This window comes from Lissotriton vulgaris, chromosome 9, assembly GCF_964263255.1.
Source record: "Lissotriton vulgaris chromosome 9, aLisVul1.2, whole genome shotgun sequence".
Classification (NCBI taxonomy): Eukaryota; Metazoa; Chordata; class Amphibia; order Caudata; family Salamandridae; genus Lissotriton; species Lissotriton vulgaris.
This window is the reverse complement of record NC_141697.1, coordinates 430,728,537-430,750,728: the sequence shown is the minus strand read 5'-3', so window position 1 is coordinate 430,750,728 and position 22,192 is coordinate 430,728,537. Positions and strand designations below refer to the sequence as shown.

At 44.8% G+C, this 22,192-nt stretch overlaps 1 protein-coding gene across 2 annotated transcripts in view; it reads right to left on the bottom strand.

Annotated features, from left to right (window-relative positions):
• The window catches only part of MARK3 (microtubule affinity regulating kinase 3), a 669,509-nt gene that overhangs the window by 562,071 nt on the left and 85,246 nt on the right, over positions 1-22,192 (bottom strand). For both annotated transcript variants that reach the window (XM_086937855.1, XM_086937856.1), the window contains exons 2-3: positions 12,811-13,002; positions 1,333-1,386 (exon numbers count right to left, since the gene is read on the bottom strand). In XM_086937855.1, coding sequence (XP_086793981.1) covers positions 1,333-1,386; positions 12,811-13,002 — 246 coding nt within the window. The remainder of the gene's footprint in view (positions 1-1,332; positions 1,387-12,810; positions 13,003-22,192) is intronic.

Genomic DNA, 22,192 nt, shown 5'->3' with positions numbered 1-22,192 from the left:
TCATGTACAAACCACACACAATGACATTTAGCAACAATGACTACAGTCACCACGTAGCACCAAAATCATGCAGAGTGGTACTCAGTGACTGCAGACCGTCAAACTTCATACATATGGCAGAAACTTACTCTACTAGTGCTTGTTACAAAACAAATGAAAGATAGAGTAGGATCATAGCAACATAAAATATATCATTACACGAAGATACATGCATAGAAATTAGAACATTTTACAAATATATAAAATTACTAAAATAGCCAAGTTTATAACTAATGGTGGTAAAGGTGACACAATGAACAAAGGATCGCATACACCATGGAAAGATAAAAGCAACGGACAAGGATACATTCCGAGGAAGAGTACTCTACTCTATAGTAACAACGTAAACTGTGCAACTCTTTCACTTGAAAAGTTGGAGTGAGTGAAAAGGGTTTTGAATGTTAAGTGTAAAGTTTCAGATGTTAAATTTGAAAAAAGTGATTGACATTACAATGGAAACAAGCATTCGCAATGCAATAGGTCTTGCATTTATGAAAGTTTGAGCTATTGATATTGTAAATGGCAATGCATTTTATTTATGTGTTTTTAAAACAGATAAATAAAAGGCATTGTCATTTACAATGCCAACTCTCGCAGATGCGCGTTCAAACTTTTTTTTTTAAGCGTTAGGAGAAAGCGTATCCTGCCTGCTGTTGCAGGCAGGACAACGCTATTTGAGAAAACAGCACTCAGAGGCTGTAATTAGAGCCTACTGAGCAACAACACAAGTAACAGAGGTGTCGCCAGGGGAGGTTACAAAATGAAACAAGGCGGTACAAAGATGGGACTACTAAGCCTTTTGCCCAATGAACAGCCACAGTTTACAGTGGACAATGACAAGCCAATGAAAAATGTGGACGGAGAGTGGGCAGAGCTTCAAGTTCCTACCTCAATACAACATGCCTCGCAGAGCAGCACATGCGTTGCCCAGGCTCGACCTAAAAACTGAAGGAGTCAAAGATTTTCTACAGTGGGCCAACCATTATGGAGGAGCTATAGTGGACTTAGAGTTTGTCTATATCAGCATGGAAACAAAGTTGGGTACAAACCGCTGATTTCCAAGCCTTAAAAGGGCTTCAGTACCTACAATGCTATACCAAAAGAGTTAATTGATGTATATAAATATTTTTTAAAGCAGAAACCACTAATAAGAAAATTCAGATTGCAAATTAGGCCTTAAACGTATTATTTTTATACGCATTCAGTTGTCCAAGTGTTGGTCACATGCATTTATAACTAGAAGTAATGAATTGACTGCCAATAGAGAAAGTATATATATTTTTTTAATCTTACCTTTTGCAAACTGGTTGGGTTTAACTGTGTTTTGTCAATTATTTTTATTGCAACCTAAAGGACAAAGAATATTGAAAATGAACACATTTAGAAGTACAAAACACTACAGTTCATTCTCATATTGACAGACGTTCGCTGAATCAAAGGTACTGCAACTTATGTTCAAGAATGTAATGTTCAGGCATAAACTATGAACACACAATATATTTTTAAACAATACAGAAATTGGTTTGAGGCCAACCCTGATTCGTCCTCAATTCAGATTAAATTCACATCAGGGCTTGAAACTACAAATCTAAGGGTCAAGGAAACAAGCACTGCACAGTGATGTGATGAGAGGAACTGCATGGGATTAGTCTCCTTGGATGCTGATTAAATTATTTTAAAAATGAATAATACTTTTACAATTAGTTCAGAAAATGGTGCAGTATCCAGCGAACAAGAAGGAATATTCACAGGTCAAGACGGTTGCCATTTATTTGTGCTATACAGCTGAATATACTTTCAAAAGAGTAGAATACATACTTATCCCTACTCTTTTACTTAGTTCATGGTAAGGCAGACTTCTCCAACAAACTGAAAACACCGACTCTCCAACTCTAGCCTACTTATACATAATTCAAATTAAGGCACTTTAAAACATGAATTCAGGTTTGAGAGGTGGGATGTTGATGTATAACAGATTTATCCACTAGCTCCAACAAACATCACCTACCCAGTAACATTTTCCAGGACCTTAGATGGGACCAGTAGCAGAGGAGCTAAGCATACAAGTGCTCTGATTTATTGGCATGTTACCCTAAAGAAGGCTTAGTTTCAAGATTTAAGAAGAGAACCTACTCCAATGAACGTATAACAATCTGCAGAGGCATGGTTTGCTTTCTCCTGTGCTGGGCTATATCGTGCAACCCTTTGAGATACTAGTTTTACGAGGATGCAGAAGCTAGGGTAGGAGCAAGAAGAGCTTGGAGATGCAGAGAAGGCTAAAACACTTGGCGACAGGTAGAGGCAGACATGAGGCATGCATCTGTGGAACACCACTTATAAGAGCACAGCACAGGACCTCCTTAGGTCAGCGAGGAGACAAAAAATGACTAAGTGCCATGCTTTTTACATGGGATCTACTAGTGGTCCCCCACTACAAAGGCCTCCAAATACTGGGTCTGAGACAGAAACCTGATCTCACTAAGGTTTACCACACACCCAGTGACTGTTGGATGCAATAAAGTCTCAGTATTGGAGTTAAACTTCTGCGATCAAACCTACACTAGCCTTTGAAGACTCTATGCAATGGGCAGAACAAGTGCTGCTTACATACTGGCAGTCACCAGCATTCAAGAAAACAAGCATTTGCAATGCAATAGGTCTCGCAGTTACATGAGTTTGAGCTATTGGCGTTGTAAATGACAATGCCTTTTATTTATGTTTTGGTTTTTAGAGCCTAAGTCTAAGGCATTGTCATTTACAATGCCAATAGGTTAAGCTCTTGGTAATGCAAGACCTATTGCATTCCAAATGCTTGTTTATGAAGTTTTATATAGTACGAACTAGACCCAAAGGTATCGGAGCGCTTTATATGAGCATCAGTTGCGTTTCAACTAGACAGATTCATTTGCAAAATGGTAGCTGCGCACATAAAGTTGAAAAAAAAATGAGTACAAATTTATTGTACTGTTGGAAAAAAGAAACGATAAATTGCTACTGGAGGCTTGTAGGTGCAGTTCTGCATGTCAGTCATATCTTTTGTGGTGGGTGCAGTCTGTGTGCTGAACTACAGTACACGGGGTGGGGAGAAACAAATCAATGCGGCTTTAGATGCACTCTAGGTGTTGGAAACGGATGATACTACAAACTCTTTTTCGGGTCGACGTCTGGTGAAGCAGCGTTGCTGCAGAGATTTTGATTACCTCTTGGCGCTCCTATGGAAGACTGGGAAGTACTACAAACTCCTGACCAGTGGCACAACTGTCTCTAAAACTATCATGCAGTGAACAAATATGCTGGTTTTCACAGCCAATCGCAAACCCACACTTTGACTCCGCGTACACTGACCCAATGAAAAAAAAAACAATGTTGTCCCTAGTTGTAGTTACACAGCATCTCTACAGTGACCTCGTTTTGCCACAACCAATACATTGTTTCCTTATACCTTACTGTGGCACCTCTGCTTCTGCTGCCGAGTAGTGCGGGCGCGTCAGGGGGTGTCATGTGAGTCCGGGGTCGCAGCAGTGCTGGAAGGCACAGAGCGCGTTCGATACAAAGAAAGTGAAAGTACAGTATGCCGCGCTGTTAAAAAGTATGAAATCATTGTTTGTAAGTTCTTTTTGGTGATGTGCGCATAAGAAAACAAAAGTGCGGCCACCACTTTACATATTTAGCATGGTGTGCACGCTATTATAAAAGTGAAAGCAGGCCTGACCCGCTGTCAACTATTAAAAACAATAAACAAAAGAAAAGCATGTCCGCCATTATCTCATCTGAGGCGGCTGCTTAAATAAAACCAGACCTAACAAAAAAAAGTACTGGCACAGATGACAGAACACGGTTGGGACGGGTAGAGTAGAGAGGGTAGTGTACTGTTAGGGTGGGTGGGCTATGAGCCAGGTGTCCAGAGGGAGAAACGGGCTATGATTGGATGCAGCGGCAGAGCCTTGGGAGCAAAGAAGGTACGAGGCTGGAACAGCAAAGCAGAGTGGGTGGAGGAAGTAAAGTGTTTGAAACTATGGACGCAAAGCTTAGCACGTGCGTCTGTGTGTGTGTGCGCAGTGGGGGGTTCAGGGTTACAGGCATCAGAGCCGGGTATGCACAGATATACAGTGCAAGGCTACAGAGCAGACTGGTGAAGCAGATAAGACATGTGGCGCTGGGGGAGCGGTGAGCGAGCACGGTGCTGTTTTTAAACAAGCCCATCAGAGGTCTGTGAACTCTGCTGCTTCCGTCTTTTTTCTGCTGCACAATAAACATTGCCGCGCGAGGAGCAAGGGGCGAGGCTGCGACTGAAAAAAGAATGTTGCTGCCGTGTGCAGGCATGAAGGCACCGTGAAAACATGCAGAGAAAAAACAGCGAGTTAAGTAGCAAACAGTGAGCTAACAAACCTCTACAATACCGGCTTGGTCTGCGGCTCGAACACTTCCTTGCGAAAATGAAAGCGTGGGAGAGCGCGAGAACAGACGTGCGCGCTCACCGCCCATGTCTGCTAAAGCGCGCGTTCACACCCATTGTCTGCAATGGGTTTTTAAGCTCATGCACATCTACTGTCCCACTTCGCAGCCAAACAGCGACAATAAGACTCGCTTCGCGAGCAGGGCTATGCGCTGCATCGCGAGGCGAGACCTAAAAAGAGGAGTCTCCTTAGAAACCAAACTAAAGTCTTCAATTTGCAGAAAAAGGGGAAGTTTTATTTCCATAAAATGTTTGTATTTCCATATCAAGTATGAATTTCTAGCAATTAAAGCCATTACATAAGTAAACTCTCCGAGATTGTGCAAAAGACCACCCTGACAACAAAAGACTAAACTACTTTTACAATCCAGAAGAAAAAGAAAAAAAACAAAGAAGCCTCAAGCACCAAAATGGTCCTAATTGAAATTACAAAGGTCGCTTAACTTCAGCTAGCATAAAGAAAACAAGCATTTACAATGGAATGGTTTCGCCTTTTGAAAAGTTTGAGCTATTGGCATTGTAAATGACAAAATGTGTATTTATGTGTTGGTTTTGAAAACAGATAAATAAATGGCATTGTCATTTACAATGCCAATAGTTTAATCTCTGGCAAATGCCACACAAAAACACACAGACCCACACACACAGACCCACACACACACAGACCCACACACACACACACACAGACCCACACACACCAACAGAGCCACACACACACACACACACACACACACACACACACAGACACACACACACACAGAGTCACACACACACAGCGTTTCCTCTGCTTGTTAACGTTTTACACATTATGGAAATTACAGTTAACGGACCGAAAACAGGGCTGGAGTGTGACAGGCGAATGGGAAATGCTATCAACAAGCATTGGAAATGCAATAGGGCTCGCATTAGGAAAGTTTGAGCTATTGGTGTTATAAATGATTTTTTTTTTATTTATGCGTTATTTTTTAATATAGCTAAATTAATAGCTTTGTCATTTACAATGCCAATAGTTATAACTTTCGCAAACACCTATAGCATTTGTAATGCAACATGTTTTGTATTTACGTGACTTAGATGTATTGATATTACAAATACCAATGGCTTTTAATTTTTTTTAATAATTAATACTTAAATAATTTATTTAATTTGTAATGGCAATAACTTAAACTTTTGTAAATAACTTTTGTGAAGATTATGTTCAGTGTTTTTTATTGTGACGAAAATCCAAGAAGAGAAGTGAAATATTAACATCTTTTTGTGATTTGTAATAAAGCACGAAAGTTTGAAAACAGCTTGAAACATTGAAAGAACACATTTGAACCAATGATGCTGTGGTGGTGCTGAGTGATGCTGTGGTGGTGCTGAGTGATGCTGTGGTGGTGCTGAGTGATGCTGTGGTTGCGCTGAGTGATGCTGTGGTTGCGCTGAGTGATGCTGTGGTTGCGCTGAGTGGTGTGTGAATCGGTGGAGCTTAGTGGGTGCATTGGTGGAGCTGTGTGGTGGGTGCATTGGTGGAGCTTAGTTGGAGCATCGGTGGAGCTGTGTGGTGGGTGCCTCGGCGGAGCTGTGTGGTGGGTGCCTCGGCGGAGCTGTGTGGTGGGTGCCTCGGCGGAGCTGTGTGGTGGGTGCATCGGTGGAGCTGGGTGGTGGGTGCATCGGTGGAGCTGTGTGGTGGGTGCTTCAGTGGAGCTGTGTGGTGGGTGCATCGGTGGAGCTGTGTGGTGGGTGCATCGGTGGAGCTGTGTGGTGGGTGCATCGGTGGAGCTGTGTGGTGGATGCATCAGTGGATTTGTATGGTGGGTGCATCGGTGTCCTGGTATCTGACTACAGAGTTCGGTACGGTGCATCGGTGGAGCTGTGTGGTTGGTCGTTCGGTGGAGCTGTGTGGTGGGTGCATCGGTGGAGCTGTGTGGTGGGTGCATCGGTGGAGCTGTGTGGTGGGTGCATCGGTAGAGCTGTGTGGGTGGAGCTGTGTGGTGGGTGCATCGGTAGAGCTGTGTAGGTGGAGCTGTGTGGTGGGTGTATCGGTGGAGCTGTGTGGTGGGTGCATTGGTGGAGCTGTGTGGTGGCTGCATCGGTGGAGCTGTGTGGTGGGTGCATCGGTGGAGCTGTGTGGTGGGTGCATCGGTGGAGCTGTGTAGGTGGGTGCATCGGTAGAGCTGTGTAGGTGGAGCTGTGTAGTGGGTGGATCAGTGGAGCTGTGTGGTGGCTGCATCGGTGGAGCTGTATGGTGGGTGCCTCGGTGGAGCTGTGTGGTGGGTGCATCGGTGGAGCTGTGTGGTGGGTGCATCGGTGGAGCTGTGTGGTGGGTGCCTCGGTGGAGCTGTATGGTGGGTGCCTCGGTAGAGCTGTATGGTGGGTGCCTCGGTAGAGCTGTGTGGTGGGTGCATCTGTGGAGCTGTGTGGTGGGTGCATCTGTGGAGCTGTGTGGTGGGTGCATCTGTGGAGCTGTGTGGTGGGTGCATCTGTGGAGCTGTGTGGTGGGTGCATCTGTGGAGCTGTGTGGTGGGTGCATCTGTGGAGCTGTGTGGTGGGTGCATCTGTGGAGCTGTGTGTTGGGTGCCTCGGTGGAGCTGTGTGGTGGCTGCATCAGTGGAGCTGTGTGGTGGCTGCATCAGTGGAGCTGTGTGGTGGCTGCATCAGTGGAGCTGTATGGTGGGTGCCTCAGTGGAGCTGTATGGTGGGTGCCTCGGTGGAGCTGTGTGGTGGGTGCATCGGTGGAGCGGTGTCTGTGGAGCTGTGGGGTGGGTGCATCGGTGGAGCTGTATGGTGGGTGCCTAGGTGGAGCTGTATGTGGGTGCCTCGGTGGAGCTGTGTGGTGGGTGCCTCGGTGGAGCTGTGTGGTGGGTGCATCGGTGGAGCTGTGTGGTGGTTGCCTCGGTGGAGCTGTGTGGTGGGTGCATCGGTGGAGCTGTGTCGGTGGAGCTGTGTGGTGGGTGCCTTGTTGGAGCTGTATGGTGGGTGCCTCGGTGGAGCTGTATGGTGGGTGCATCGGTGGAGCTGTGTGGTGGGTGCATCGGTGGAGCTGTGTGGTGGGTGCATCGGTGGAGCTGTGTCGGTGGAGCTGTGTGGTGGGTGCATCGGTGGAGCTGTATGGTGGGTGCCTAGGTGTCCTGGTGTCTGACTACAAAGTTCGTTACGGTGCATCGGTGGAGCTGTGTGGTGGGTCGTTCGGTGGAGCTGTGTGGTGGGTGCATCAGTGGAGCTGTGTGGTGGGTGCATCGGTAGAGCTGTGTAGGTGGAGCTGTGTGGTGGGTGCATCGGTGGAGCTGTGTGGTGGCTGCATCGGTGGAGCTGTGTGGTGGCTGCATCGGTGGAGCTGTGTGGTGGGTGTCTCGGTGGAGCTGCGTGGTGGGTGCCTCGGTGGAGCTGCGTGGTGGGTGCCTCGGTGGAGCTGCGTGGTGGGTGCATCGGTGGAGCTGCGTGGTGGGTGCATCGGTGGAGCTGGGTGGTGGGTGCATCGGTGGAGCTGGGTGGTGGGTGCATCGGTGGAGCTGGGTGGTGGGTGCATCTGTGGAGCTGTGTGGTGGGTGCATCTGTGGAGCTGTGTGTTGGGTGCATCTGTGGAGCTGTGTGGTGGGTGCATCTGTGGAGCTGTGTGTTGGGTGCCTCGGTGGAGCTGTGTGGTGGGTGCATCGGTGGAGCTGTGTGGTGGCTGCCTCAGTGGAGCTGTATGGTGGGTGCCTCAGTGGAGCTGTATGGTGGGTGCCTCAGTGGAGCTGTATGGTGGGTGCCTCAGTGGAGCTGTATGGTGGGTGCCTCGGTGGAGTTGTGTGGTGGGTGCATCGGTGGAGCTGTGTGGTGGGTGCATCGGTGGAGCTGTGTGGTGGGTGCCTCGGTGGAGCTGTGTGGTGGGTGCCTCGGTGGAGCTTTATGGTGGGTGCCTCGGTGGAGCTGTATGGTGGGTGCCTCGGTGGAGCTGTGTGGTGGGTGCCTCGGTGGAGCTGTGTGGTGGGTGCATCGGTGGAGCTGTGTCGGTGGGTGCCTCAGTGGAGCTGTGTGGTGGGTGCCTCGGTGGAGCTGTGTCGGTGGACCTGTGTGGTGGGTGCATCGGTGGAGCTGTGTGGTGGGTGCCTTGTTGGAGATGTATGGTGGGTGCCTCGGTGGAGCTGTATGGTGGGTGCCTCGGTGGAGCTGTGTGGTGGGTGCATCGGTGGAGCTGTGTAGTGGGTGCATCGGTGGAGCTGTGTCGGTGGAGCTGTGTGGTGGGTGCATCGGTGGAGCTGTGTGGTGGGTGCATCAGTGGAGCTGTGTGGTGGGTGCATCAGTGGAGCTGTATGGTGGGTGCCTCGGTGTCCTGGTATCTGACTACAAAGTTCGTTACGGTGCATTGGTGGAGCTGTGTGGTGGGTCGTTCGGTGGAGCTGTGTGGTGGGTGCCTTGGTGGAGCTGTGTGGTGGGTGCATCGGTGGAGCTGTGTGGTGGGTGCATCAGTGGAGCTGTGTAGGTGGAGCTGTGTGGTGGGTGCATCGGTGGAGCTGTGTGGTGGGTGCATTGGTGGAGCTGTGTTGTGGCTGCATCGGTGGAGCTGTGTGGTGGGTGCCTTGGTGGAGCTGTATGGTGGGTGCCTCGGTGGATCTGTGTGGTGGGTGCATCGGTGGAGCTGTGTGGTGGGTGCATCGGTGGAGCTGTGTGGTGGGTGCATCGGTGGAGCTGTGTCGGTGGAGCTGTGTGGTGGGTGCATCGGTGGAGCTGGGTGGTGGGTGCATCAGTGGAGCAGTGTGGTGGCTGCATCGGTAGAGCTGTGTGGTGGGTGCATCAGTGGAGCTGTGTGGTGGGTCGTTCGGTGATTTGGTGGTTACCTGTAATGCAAACTTGAACTGACGGTATTATTAATCCAAATAGCTACCAATCTGGCCATAGTGAATGGTGGTATACTGAAACCTTGCCAGAATGTAGGGTGTGGAATATGCACCTAAGCTCAAAATATATGTTGCAAAGACAACTGCTGTAACATTAGATGTGGTGGGACACTCCCAAAACAGAGAAAAGGTTTTTGCTCCGAATGTTGGCATCACCTCAATCAAGCTCAAATTGTGTTGTCTAGCAGGAGGCTGGGGTCCACTTCCTGGACGACAGGATCAAATGTGCACCTCAAAGATTATGATTTTCAGTTTGGTATAAATCACAGTCCAAACTTACCACAACGTCCTTGGTGAAATGCCAAACACGGAAACTGCTTGTGGCATTCCTTGGATAAAATACGTATAGATGTAATTTGTAAAGATGGGGCGTGACGTAGTATGCACCCATCTAAAAAAATATCTTTTTACACAAGAAGTAATTTGAAGACATGCTTTACTCCCTTGCCTAATAGGAACAGGCACTTAATCAGCTACAAAAACCAAGACGGCGGACATTACCGTTAAAAGCTGGATAAGAAGGCAGCCATATTTGCACCGGGTCTTTAGAAGAAAAGGTTTATTGCTCCTATTTAGAGTGTACCTAGTAATAGAAATGCTACGTTTTCCCAAGGACAGTGCTGAAGTGAAAAGCGGACTTCTGTGCCCTTGTAATGTGGCCTCTGTACAGACATGCATGCATGTTTTTTCTGTGCTTTCTTGAAAGGACCTTGGAGCACGTATATTAATTAGGTCATATTACGAACAGTGGGTCACTTAATTTATGCGAGCCTTTATAATAAACATACTGGTGCAGAGAAAAATAAAATTTAAACGCTCGGCAGGAAAGGCTTGCAGCCGCGAAATGAAAGTTAAAAAAACGCGGCCGTGAAATGAAAGCATTTGATGCAGCAGGGGGGCGGAGCGGATACCTTTGAAAAGCTGCTGCTGGCGGCACCACGCTGGAGAACAGATGGCTGGCTTTGATGTGCACGCGCTTTTTAGGTCAATGCGCATGCGCATTGACCTAAAAAGCGCACGGGCACATCATCAAATCGCCAGTTTAGTTAAACTCTGGTTAGGCTGCTATATGGCTTGACCTCTGAATGCGCAAGCGCATTGCAGAGGTCGAGCCCTAAAAAGGAGATCACCTTGTAAGAGCCAGAGCACATACATCAATAATCACTATACAGGTAGGTGTTAGCAGCTCATGAGCATGTACTTGCATCTGCTTAGGGCATGCAGTGAAACAGGTCCAAATATGATTTTGCAGACAGTGAGCTTTCTTTAATGGAGGCCCAAAAGAAAGGACCTGCAAGGGAGAAAGTGGGAACGTAAACTTGAAAAACGAAATCTCAATGGACACCACTTTTGGGTGACCGCCCCTAGGGTACACATGGGTAGTTTTCAGATTTGTTTTTCCACAAATAGCGCCCACTCCTTTAAATCAAATCCACTCCTGCAGTAGGTGCATTACAATAAGGCTTCGAATCCATGTTGCTTGAAAGAAGCACGGTGTTCTTTATTTTAAATGTAAGGGAATGGAATGTGAAAAAATACCAGGTGGAACCTAAACCGTTCAGATACATTGCTGCCGACTGATTTCTACTCTCTCTGTACAGATAGCTTGCAAACAAAACTATCTACATTTTATTCACACATAACTAAATTCTATTTTTTTGATACATGTATATGTGTGTGATGTATTTTGTGCAAGTACAAGAAATGGGGCCAGTACTCCCAGCAAAATTTTTGCTGACCATGTATCGTGCTACATGGGATATTTTTGGGTGCGTTACGGAAGGAAGGATTCAAATTCGGCCACAGAAGTACAAAGGAAGTGATAAAAATGTATCTTCTGCTATGCTACTTATTGTACAGCAAAACGGGTAAACCAAGTTTTTTTAAATAGAATGATGATCCACCATAGACGAATGTTCTTCACGTAACCCAAACAAATTGAAGCAAGGAGCATGCCTCGCCACGACTCAAACTAAAGAAATTTAAAAAAGGGGTCACCACCATGCGCAAACAATAGTGGTTCGTTTTTTTGTTTTTTAAACTGGCGAGAAGTATTTGTCATCACCGCACTCTGGAAATGCACAGCATGGTGATCACTTGTGCTTCAGTTGGATACTGTTACTCCTCCCTAGTACTAGGTACCTACAATAACCTGGTACATTATCTGCCCTGGTCAAGAACCAATTACACGTCTAGATTAAGTCTCCGGTCTTTGTAAAAGATTGTACCGATGTCGGACGGACGGACGGACGGACGAATGAATGATAGATCGAAACTTGTAAACAGCTACTCCAACCGGAGTGTTCCGGCGCTAGAGGTTCACAAATGACGGCAGCCAAGGACGACTTAACTCTTAAAAAGGCATGTTTTTAGCTGTTTCTTAAAAAGGTAGTCGTATCAGTGGATATCAAAAGCACTTTTGGGAACAGTGATTGCCTGACCCTGGAGAAACACCTAGAGGCAGTCAATCAAAGACTTAAGCATGCTGGCGAATAGGATGCGCCAATCCAATGTACAAGAATATGCAATTAACTTTTGTGCTGTAAGAGAAAGTCAGGATCCCCGGCAGTCTGCAAGGACTGCTGAATTTAGCTAGCAGTGATAGACAAGTGGGATACCCTCTATTCCCTCCCAAACAAACTCAGCCACATGTAGACTCTGTTTACTAGCTGCATGGAGCTTCTTACCAACAGGAGAGCCATCGGGGTTGTATGCACCAAACACGAACATACCGCACACGGACAGCCGGAGGGGGGCGGGAACGGGCACACGGACAGCGGGAGGGAGGGAGGGGGGCGGGAACGGGCACATGGACAGCGGGAGGGGAGTACTCACCTGGACTTCTTCCGGCGGCGGTCGGCCTGGAGAAATGACCAAAATAAACCTTCGAAGAAAAAAATAAATAGCCCACCGCCGCATGACTATCGCAAAGGGGCGGGATGAGTAAAAATCGCGGGAGCACCCACGAATCTGCTCGCAGAATGACGAGCAGATCTCTCTTCCAATGGCTAGCCTCCATTTATGGAGCTAGCCAATGGAAAGAGAGGGTGGGACAACACACACATACTGTAAACATTAGATTTCGCCTGCGCCGAAAAGCTGTGCGGTGCGCAGCTTTCGACAGGCAAAACCTAAAAAGGTAATGCAATGTGAGGCTCTATGAAGCATGGTGAAAGTTAAGCAGGAGGAATGTGCATGACTACTTCCCTCAGTCACAGAAAGACTTTCAGATGCACCAATAGCTTTTGATCGCCTACTGATCCAATTCAGAATCTCAAACTGCAAAAGCAAAGGAATAGAGCAACAGAGGACCAAATGTGTCAGGGTTCGAATCGTGAATAACGTATTCTTATGTCACTACACACTAGCTCCTCAGCCAATCGTCGGCCTGGCTCTACAGTCCTAAGTATGCTGGTCATTCGCCTGAAAACATGCAAATGTCAAATGTGTTACCTCTCTACCCGTCAGAATGTGTCTGGCCAGTTTTACTTTCGCAAAATTTCCTTTGCCAATTGTTTTAAGAAGTCTGTAATTTCCAATATGAGGTTGCTCATCTGCACAAGAAGCAACTGGTGTTCTGCCTCGGATTCCAGAGCGCCCAGATCGAGAAGAACCTTCTGGTCGACCGTCTCCATGAGATGAGTGCTGCATTAAAAATAATAAGAATAGTTAACTGTTTAGAAAAAAAATCGCACTTTTTAAAAAGGTAACAAAAATTGTCCCCGATTAAGGGAGCAACAATTTACAATGAACAGAATAAAGAACATAGTATGTAAGAAAAGGGCACACAGTATAAATTAGCCTTGTTTAAATTGCAAAAACATGGAGCACTCAAAATATGAAAGGCAGTAGATAATTTCAGATTGTAAATGAACCCCTGAATCACTCCTGACCAGTGTATGCTGAAGTCCCCTTTTGTTTCGCGAAGTCGCCTCCTCCAGCAGTTGGGAGTTAAGCCACATGAAAACCAGCGATGCGTTTAAACAAAGGGGGATACCCCACATTCTTACAACATCAGAATCTCGTAAACAGCATCTCTGCAAAGAAGTCATATCTGTAACTGTATTGACACAATAACATTTAACATCTAAACCAGGACTGCAATGAACTTATTCTACAGAGAACTTTAAAAAGTAGAAATCGAAAGGTGCTTAGACATACATGTGGAATAATCCCAATGAACCCATAACGCCTTCAACTTCACACAGCAGTAAACATTTCCACTCTATAATCGCAAGTTCTATTGGTACCAGAGAATGGAGCTGGAAGAACGAGGGGGGACAGGGAATGGGGAAGAATAGCTCTGTAGTAATGCAAATCTTTAAAAAAACACACAGGCTTTAGATGCATCCAATATATGGGACAAAAGTACCCCTTATCGTACGTTAGAACGGTACTGCAAGTCACTGAGAAGTAAAGTGACCATACAGAAGAATGAGGCGGTAGGCAAACTTCTTTTACAAGGTCATGGAACTCAGAGGTGACCTCTTGTACTCCGGTAAGGATTGTAGCGGCAGTTCAGCACTACACCACAATCACCAGGAACATGGAATGGACGTGGGAGGGTTCAAAAAACACACATACATATATATATATATATATTATATATATATACACACATATATATACACACATATATATATACACACATATATATATATATATATATATATATATATATATATATATATATATATATATATATATATATATATATATACATACATATATATACATACATATGTATGTATATGTATGTACATATATATGTATATGTATATGTATATATATATATATATATATATATATATACATACACATACATACATACATATACATACATACATACACATACATACATATACATATATACATATACAAACATATATACATACATATACATATACATACATATAGTCATCTTCCTGGATGTTGAAATATATGTTCAGGGAGACACTCCCCAAACTAAACTGTACCGCAAACCCACGGCAGGGAACACACTGTTGCATGCGGATAGCCATCATCCTGCACATCTGATACGCAGCATCCCCTACGGGGAGATGCTTCGTGTCAGAAGAATTTGCAGCAGTGAAGAACAATGCCGTGTGGCCCAGCTACAATGTAGGGAACGTTTCCTTCAACGTGGCTATAAACCAGCTATTGTAGATAATGCCATTGCTAGGGCTAACAAATTGAACAGGCTAGAACTCCTAGGCTTAGGAGATTCTAATCGACCTGTCGTTTCTACTAGTGGACCTGATGAGGAAACTAGATTGATTATCGGGTTCAGTAATCAGCATATGATGATTCAGAAAATCGTTAAGGACAATTGGTCATTGATTTCTAATGATCCTATACTAGGTGCCACTATGCCCAAATACCCTAGTATTACGTACCGCAAGGCACGATCTATGAAGGATAGCTTGGTATCCAGTAGCCCAGAAGTAATCACATCCACATGGCTAGACGACAGCAAGGGATTCTTGCGATGTTCCACGTGCAAGGCATGCAAGCATGGGGTGAGTAAGTGTGAGGTAGTTACACCTTTATCCCCTTCCCCCATTAAAATCAAACAAAAACTAAACTGCAGAACAGAGTTTGCGGTCTACGTTTTGGAATGCCCATGCGGGCTCAGATATGTAGGCAGCACAAGACCGCAGGTCCATAAGCGGATCTTACAACATCTGCGTGCAATAGCACATGCTGATCCTACATATCCTGTAGCTAGGCATTTTGAGTTAATGCATGGGAAAGATGCCTCTGCTCTGAAATACTTTGTTATAGATTGCATCCCCCCCCAAAGAAGAGGTGGCGATAGAGAGGCTTTACTAAGAAAGTTGGAGACCCGCTACATAATATCCCTCGATACTAAAGCACCTCAGGGTCTCAATATGGGAGAGGATTGTTATACTTATCTATAACTTTTGAATACCCTTGCTGTCTTGTAATCTGTACACTGTCCTCAATGAACATGGTTTAGTCCTGTGATACCAACTAACAACCAGAAATCTTTTAGCCATGTAAACAATATGAACCCTGGAACCTCGTTTTTTGACCTATTTTTAAGAATAATGATTTATCTTTTCTTATTGCACTTTTCACTTTAATGCAGCATTTTACAGCCATCTACATGTAGATGCATGAATTATTGCGTATTTTGCACAAATAATTGATGATTGGGGAATTTCGTACATGATAGCCCACTTGGGCAGTATAACCTCCTACCAATTTTGCACTTTAAGGGTAACCATGACATTTTGGCCCGTTTTATAAAAGTGTTGTGTACTCATTATTCATTTTATGCTTGAAGAACATATACAAGCGAGTACCTTTTGTAGAGAATTTTAATGGTATTATAATTATTTATAATTATTTATTGGCTTTTAAACCTTTTGTACATTATGAAGTTTTATCTATTAGCCAATGCCATGTGTTTTATGTCGGAATACCATATCACAAAAAATGTATGTTTTCTCTGTGCAAACTTGCATTTATGCATTAATTCTACAAATGTTTGTAGTTTTGTTGAAAGCTGAGTATGTTTTCGCTTTCTATGACATGTGATGGCACTACTTGCACTTTAAAAGGGGTGGTCATCCCTCGTGACGTTGTCATGTGAACAAGGGTATCTCTACCCGAAACGCGTCATGGCGGATTGGTGCTGGGCTAAACTTTAAATAAAATCGTATTGCACCACTTCAGGGTCTCGCCTGTTCCTGCTTGTCGGTGTGGCTAACTGCGCTGCGCTACATCTGCTGAGACCTGAACGTACCTCATTTCTAAGTCCGGGATTGCTTCCCCCGGTTTTGGCGAGACCCCTCCACAATTTGGGCAAGTTGCGGCAAGGAGCTACGTTTCTTTGAAACATTTTCAAAATCTCTGTAAGGAGACGCCGCCACGCCCCAGGAACAGCAGAATTGTTTGGCGGCTTGCAGCGGAAAGACCGGAAGTGGCTTCGGAATACCGGAACGGCGGTGGCTGGTCGGGGATCCGGAGCTCTACGTTCGAGTACCAGTGAGCACAGCCGAACTAAATGCGGGACACCCTGAGTGGAGAATACAAGAGCGACTCCGAGGAGCATTGCCGGGTAGGAGTTCGAGCTTGTAGTGCACGTTTACATTTGTTGCCCATTGCTACGCACCATGTCCGCGGACACGTTAAGAGGGCGCGTCGAGGCGTCCAGGGGAATGTTCACGGATCCCCCGGCTAGGGGGCCCGCTCCGGCTACTGGTTCTAGCACTGTGCCAGAGAAAATGGATGGTGTTAAGGAGTTATTTAGGAAATTAGAAAAGTGCAGCAAGAGCGAACAGTCAAAGTGGTGGGAACATACATCTTTAACTGGATATTTGGAAGTGGGACGGGTGCCGCGCGGTTTGCGCATTCTACTTGCACCACCCTACGAAAAACCGGACCCACAAATGATGGCTGATTGGGCGCAATGCAACTTAGATAACTCCAAACGTCTCATGAGTATACTCATTCAATATGCCGAAAGTGACAGGCTTAAGTTGCTAGATGAAATTACGCAACTTAATGCTGAAATTGATAAATTCCCTCCCTCTCCGGAAATTACAAAATACAGAGAGGAAATGAATGCACGCCTAAAACGTGAGGAGGACATTATCAAAAAAAGAAAGGCGTATAAGTTTCAACGCGATAGATTAGATTATGAAAATGGACAGATATTTACGTTCGCAAAGAAATATGATAACATCAAACAGCGTCGTAATATCAATGAAAATATCGCTAACACCAACCAAAGCACAAAAGCTACCACAGGACAAACAGAGGTGTCTTCTGTCTCGGGGGACAGCTCACAACCAGATAGTGAATCTGACAATGAAACACGTAGACAACTAAGGTCGGGGTTTCGCAAATTTACCCCGGGCGAAGAAATGGAAGTGGTGCAACAGGACCGCAAATCAACTTTGCGGTCTGGGACATCAGCTGCCGGCGCAAGCGTGCAAACAGGAAGCGCGCAGAGAGGCGCAAAAGCCACAAACGCCGCACCAACAGGAGGAAAGCAAAGGAAGCCGCGATCCAGATGGCAATGGAACAAAACGCCAGCACCTCAACCACAGCAGTGAATTTGACTTCCATCTCTGATAACAGCACACATTCGGTAATCAACCTGACCGATATTGAGTTAACGCCTAAAGAAACTTCAATCTTATCCTTGGGACTATCATATAGCCCCCGAGGAGATTTTGACTATGCCACAACCAGAATTGATATGTTCAAATTCACGCGTAAACTTAAACTACGCAAACATTTTGCTAATCGCATGGGAGGCGCCTCTAACAACAATATGGGCACCCAAGGGTCAATTTCAGACCTTACAGTGAATTCTGGCCTTGATGAAACAGTGGTTTTAGGAGCAGCGTTAACCCAAGAGTTGTTATCACTACAAGAGGAAGAAGATCTAGCCTCAACAGAAAGTCAAAATGCATTGGGAGGTGAACCTCTTCCTAGGATTTGTCAGACACCATTCAAACCGAAATCGAAGTTTTGTCCCCTCATGGCCAAGGACAATGTTGATATTTTCCATGAACGTGTGAATTCCCAGTTGAAGGATTTACAAATGACAATCTCACATTCCAAGAAACGGTACAATCATAAGGATGCTGAATACCACAAGTTAATCAAGAAACTAAAGGCAAACAAACATCTAGTTATCAGACAATCAGACAAGGGGGGCAATGTGGTATTGTGGCCACGGAAGATGTATTTGGAAGAAGCTCACAAACAATTAAATGACAAGGACTGCTACAAACGTGTAACCATGCAGGATGCTGTTGCGGCGAAAAATGCAATATATAGTAAATTGTCTGCCTGGCGAAGTAAAGGGTTGCTGACCATGGAGGAGTACAAATTTTTGAAAAATGAACACCCTGTCACTCCGGTGATTTATTTCATCCCCAAGGTCCACAAGAACTATGATCAACCACCGGGCAGACCTATTATCTCTGCATGTAACAGTCTTTTGGAGAATGTGAGTAAGTACATTGACTTCTTTCTTCAAGATCACGTGAGAAGTTTGCCTTCCTTTGTCCTAGATACAACTGATCTCATTAAAAAGCTCATTGATTTCAGATGGAATTCGACCTATATGCTGGTGTCTATGGATGTCACCTCGCTTTACACCAGCATATTCCATCAAGATGGACTGAAAGCTATCAGACACTTCCTGGGAAAAAGGGAAGCTTGCTTTAATGAACATTTGCAAATGCTGATAGAAATGATCTCAATGTGCTTAGAGAACAATATCTTTTTGTTTGCCAAACAACTGTTTCTTCAGACCAGAGGAGTAGCTATGGGGGCCTGCTTCTCTCCCAGTTACGCCTGTCTGCACATGGGGTACTGGGAGGAGCAGGTCCTGATGGGGGAACATTCTGTCATAATGAATACGAAGGTGAAACTCTGGTCTAGATACATTGATGATTTGTTTTTTGTTTGGGATGGGACTGAGACTGAGGTGAGAGATTTTATACAAATGCTCAACAACAGTAATCTCAATATCCAGCTCACTAGCACTATTAGTGCTCAATCAGTCATCTTCCTGGAGGTTGAAATATATGTTCAGGGAGACACTCTCCAAACTAAACTGTACCGCAAACCCACGGCAGGGAGCACACTGTTGCATGCGGATAGCCATCATCCTGCACATCTGATACGCAGCATCCCCTACGGGGAGATGCTGCGTGTCAGAAGAATTTGCAGCAGTGAAGAACAATGCTGTGTGGCCCAGCTACAATGTAGGGAACGTTTCCTTCAACGTGGCTATAAACCAGCTATTGTAGATAATGCCATTGCTAGGGCTAACAAATTGAACAGGCTAGAACTCCTAGGCTTAGGAGATTCTAATCGACCTGTCGTTTCTACTAGTGGACCTGATGAGGAAACTAGATTGATTATCGGGTTCAGTAATCAGCATAGGATGATTCAGAAAATCGTTAAGGACAATTGGTCATTGATTTCTAATGATCCTATACTAGGTGCCACTATGCCCAAATACCCTAGTATTACGTACCGCAAGGCACGATCTATGAAGGATAGCTTGGTATCCAGTAGCCCAGAAGTAATCACATCCACATGGCTAGACGACAGCAAGGGATTCTTGCGATGTTCCACGTGCAAGGCATGCAAGCATGGGGTGAGTAAGTGTGAGGTAGTTACACCTTTATCCCCTTCCCCCATTAAAATCAAACAAAAACTAAACTGCAGAACAGAGTTTGCGGTCTACGTTTTGGAATGCCCATGCGGGCTCAGATATGTAGGCAGCACAAGACCGCAGGTCCATAAGCGGATCTTACAACATCTGCGTGCAATAGCACATGCTGATCCTACATATCCTGTAGCTAGGCATTTTGAGTTAATGCATGGGAAAGATGCCTCTGCTCTGAAATACTTTGTTATAGATTGCATCCCCCCCCCAAAGAAGAGGTGGCGATAGAGAGGCTTTACTAAGAAAGTTGGAGACCCGCTACATAATATCCCTCGATACTAAAGCACCTCAGGGTCTCAATATGGGAGAGGATTGTTATACTTATCTATGACTTTTGAATACCCTTGCTGTCTTGTAATCTGTACACTGTCCTCAATGAACATGGTTTAGTCCTGTGATACCAACTAACAACCAGAAATCTTTTAGCCATGTAAACAATATGAACCCTGGAACCTCGTTTTTTGACCTATTTTTAAGAATAATGATTTATCTTTTCTTATTGCACTTTTCACTTTAATGCAGCATTTTACAGCCATCTACATGTAGATGCATGAATTATTGCGTATTTTGCACAAATAATTGATGATTGGGGAATTTCGTACAGGATAGCCCACTTGGGCAGTATAACCTCCTACCAATTTTGCACTTTAAGGGTAACCATGACATTTTGGCCCGTTTTATAAAAGTGTTGTGTACTCATTATTCATTTTATGCTTGAAGAACATATACAAGCGAGTATCTTTTGTAGAGAATTTTAATGGTATTATAATTATTTATAATTATTTATTGGCTTTTAAACCTTTTGTACATTATGAAGTTTTATCTATTAGCCAATGCCATGTGTTTTATGTCGGAATTCCATATCACAAAAAATGTATGTTTTCTCTGTGCAAACTTGCATTTATGCAGTAATTCTACAAATGTTTGTAGTTTTGTTGAAAGCTGAGTATGTTTTCGCTTTCTATGACATGTGATGGCACTACTTGCACTTTAAAAGGGGTGGTCATCCCTCGTGACGTTGTCATGTGAACAAGGGTATCTCTACCCGAAACGCGTCATGGCGGATTGGTGCTGGGCTAAACTTTAAATAAAATCGTATTGCACCACTTCTGGGTCTCGCCTGTTCCTGCTTGTCGGTGTGGCTAACTGCGCTGCGCTACATCTGCTGAGAACTGAACGTACCTCATATACATACATATATACATATTTTTTTTTTTTGAGGAGTTTGCAATAAACCATCTGTGAAATTGGACACCTGAGTGCTTGCCGTTTCATTGACTCAACCAAGTCGATTGGGTTGGAATATATATATACATATTTTTTTATTAGTCTGTTAGAGAATACCTCTACCTACATTGACAGTTTTATCTCTCCATTTGTTAGGAACCTCAGTTCATACTTGAAAAGACACAAAAGATTTTCTAAGAATCATCCAGGGTGTGAAATGGGAGGAGGATATGATCCTAATCACACTAGACATCGCCAGTCTATATACCTCGATCAGGCATGAAGATGGACTATTGGCAATGAAGAGTTTCCTAGATAAAAGGGCTCTCAAATTTCGTAGTCATAATAGGATGTTGTTAGAATTAACAAACTTCTGTTTGGGAAATAACATCTTTTTATTCTCAGGACAGCTCTATTTACAACTCCAGGGGACCGCAATGGGCACGTGCTCCGCCCCCAGTTACACAAATTTATTAGTGGGCTGGTGGGAGAAGCACGTGGCCTGGGCGGGGAAGAAAGAGCGATGGATGAGTAACATCATGCTGTGGACCCGCTATATCGATGACTTGTTTTTGGTATGGCGGGGTTCACAGAATGAGGCTGAAGAATACATCAATGATCTAAACAATAACAGTTTAAACCTCAGCTTCACCAGCAATATGAGAAAGAATGAAGTCTTCTACTTGGACCTTCGAGTCTATGTTGAAGATGACATTATCCAAACTGCAGTCTATCGCAAACCCACAGCGGGTAACACAATTTTAAATTCGGGAAGCTATCATCCGCAAAGTGTTATTAACAACATCCCACTGGAAGAGTTCCTGCGTATGAAACGCAATTGCCCAACAGACGAAGAATTTGAGAAAGCAAGAGAAGAATCTAGGAAGAGATTTAGACAGAGGATATTGCAAAGGGATCCTGGATCAAGCAGAGACAAAGAGCAATGCAGTGGGGAGAAATGACCTACTGATAGACAAACCCAAATCAGGCGAGTCAGAAATTAGAATGATTACAGGCTATTTAGAGAAGTCACCAGAAGTCTTCAATATCATGAGAAGAAACTGGAACATTTTGAAGACAGACTCTGTAATAGGGAAAACACTACCCAATTATCCCCTCATCTCCTATAGAAAAGGGAACTCATTCAAGGACCATCTTGTCGACAGCCATTATGAGTGCAGAAGTAGGAAGAAACCGACGGTTTTGGGTTTTATTTCCCTGTATGAAATGTAAGGCCTGCAAGAATTCACACAAGGTCAAGGAATATCAAATACCGGGGAAAAGGAATAAAACCAAGATCTCTAAATTACTTAACTGTAATTCAGAATACACTGTATATTGCTTAATGTGCCCCTGTGGGAAAAAATATATAGGGAGCACAAT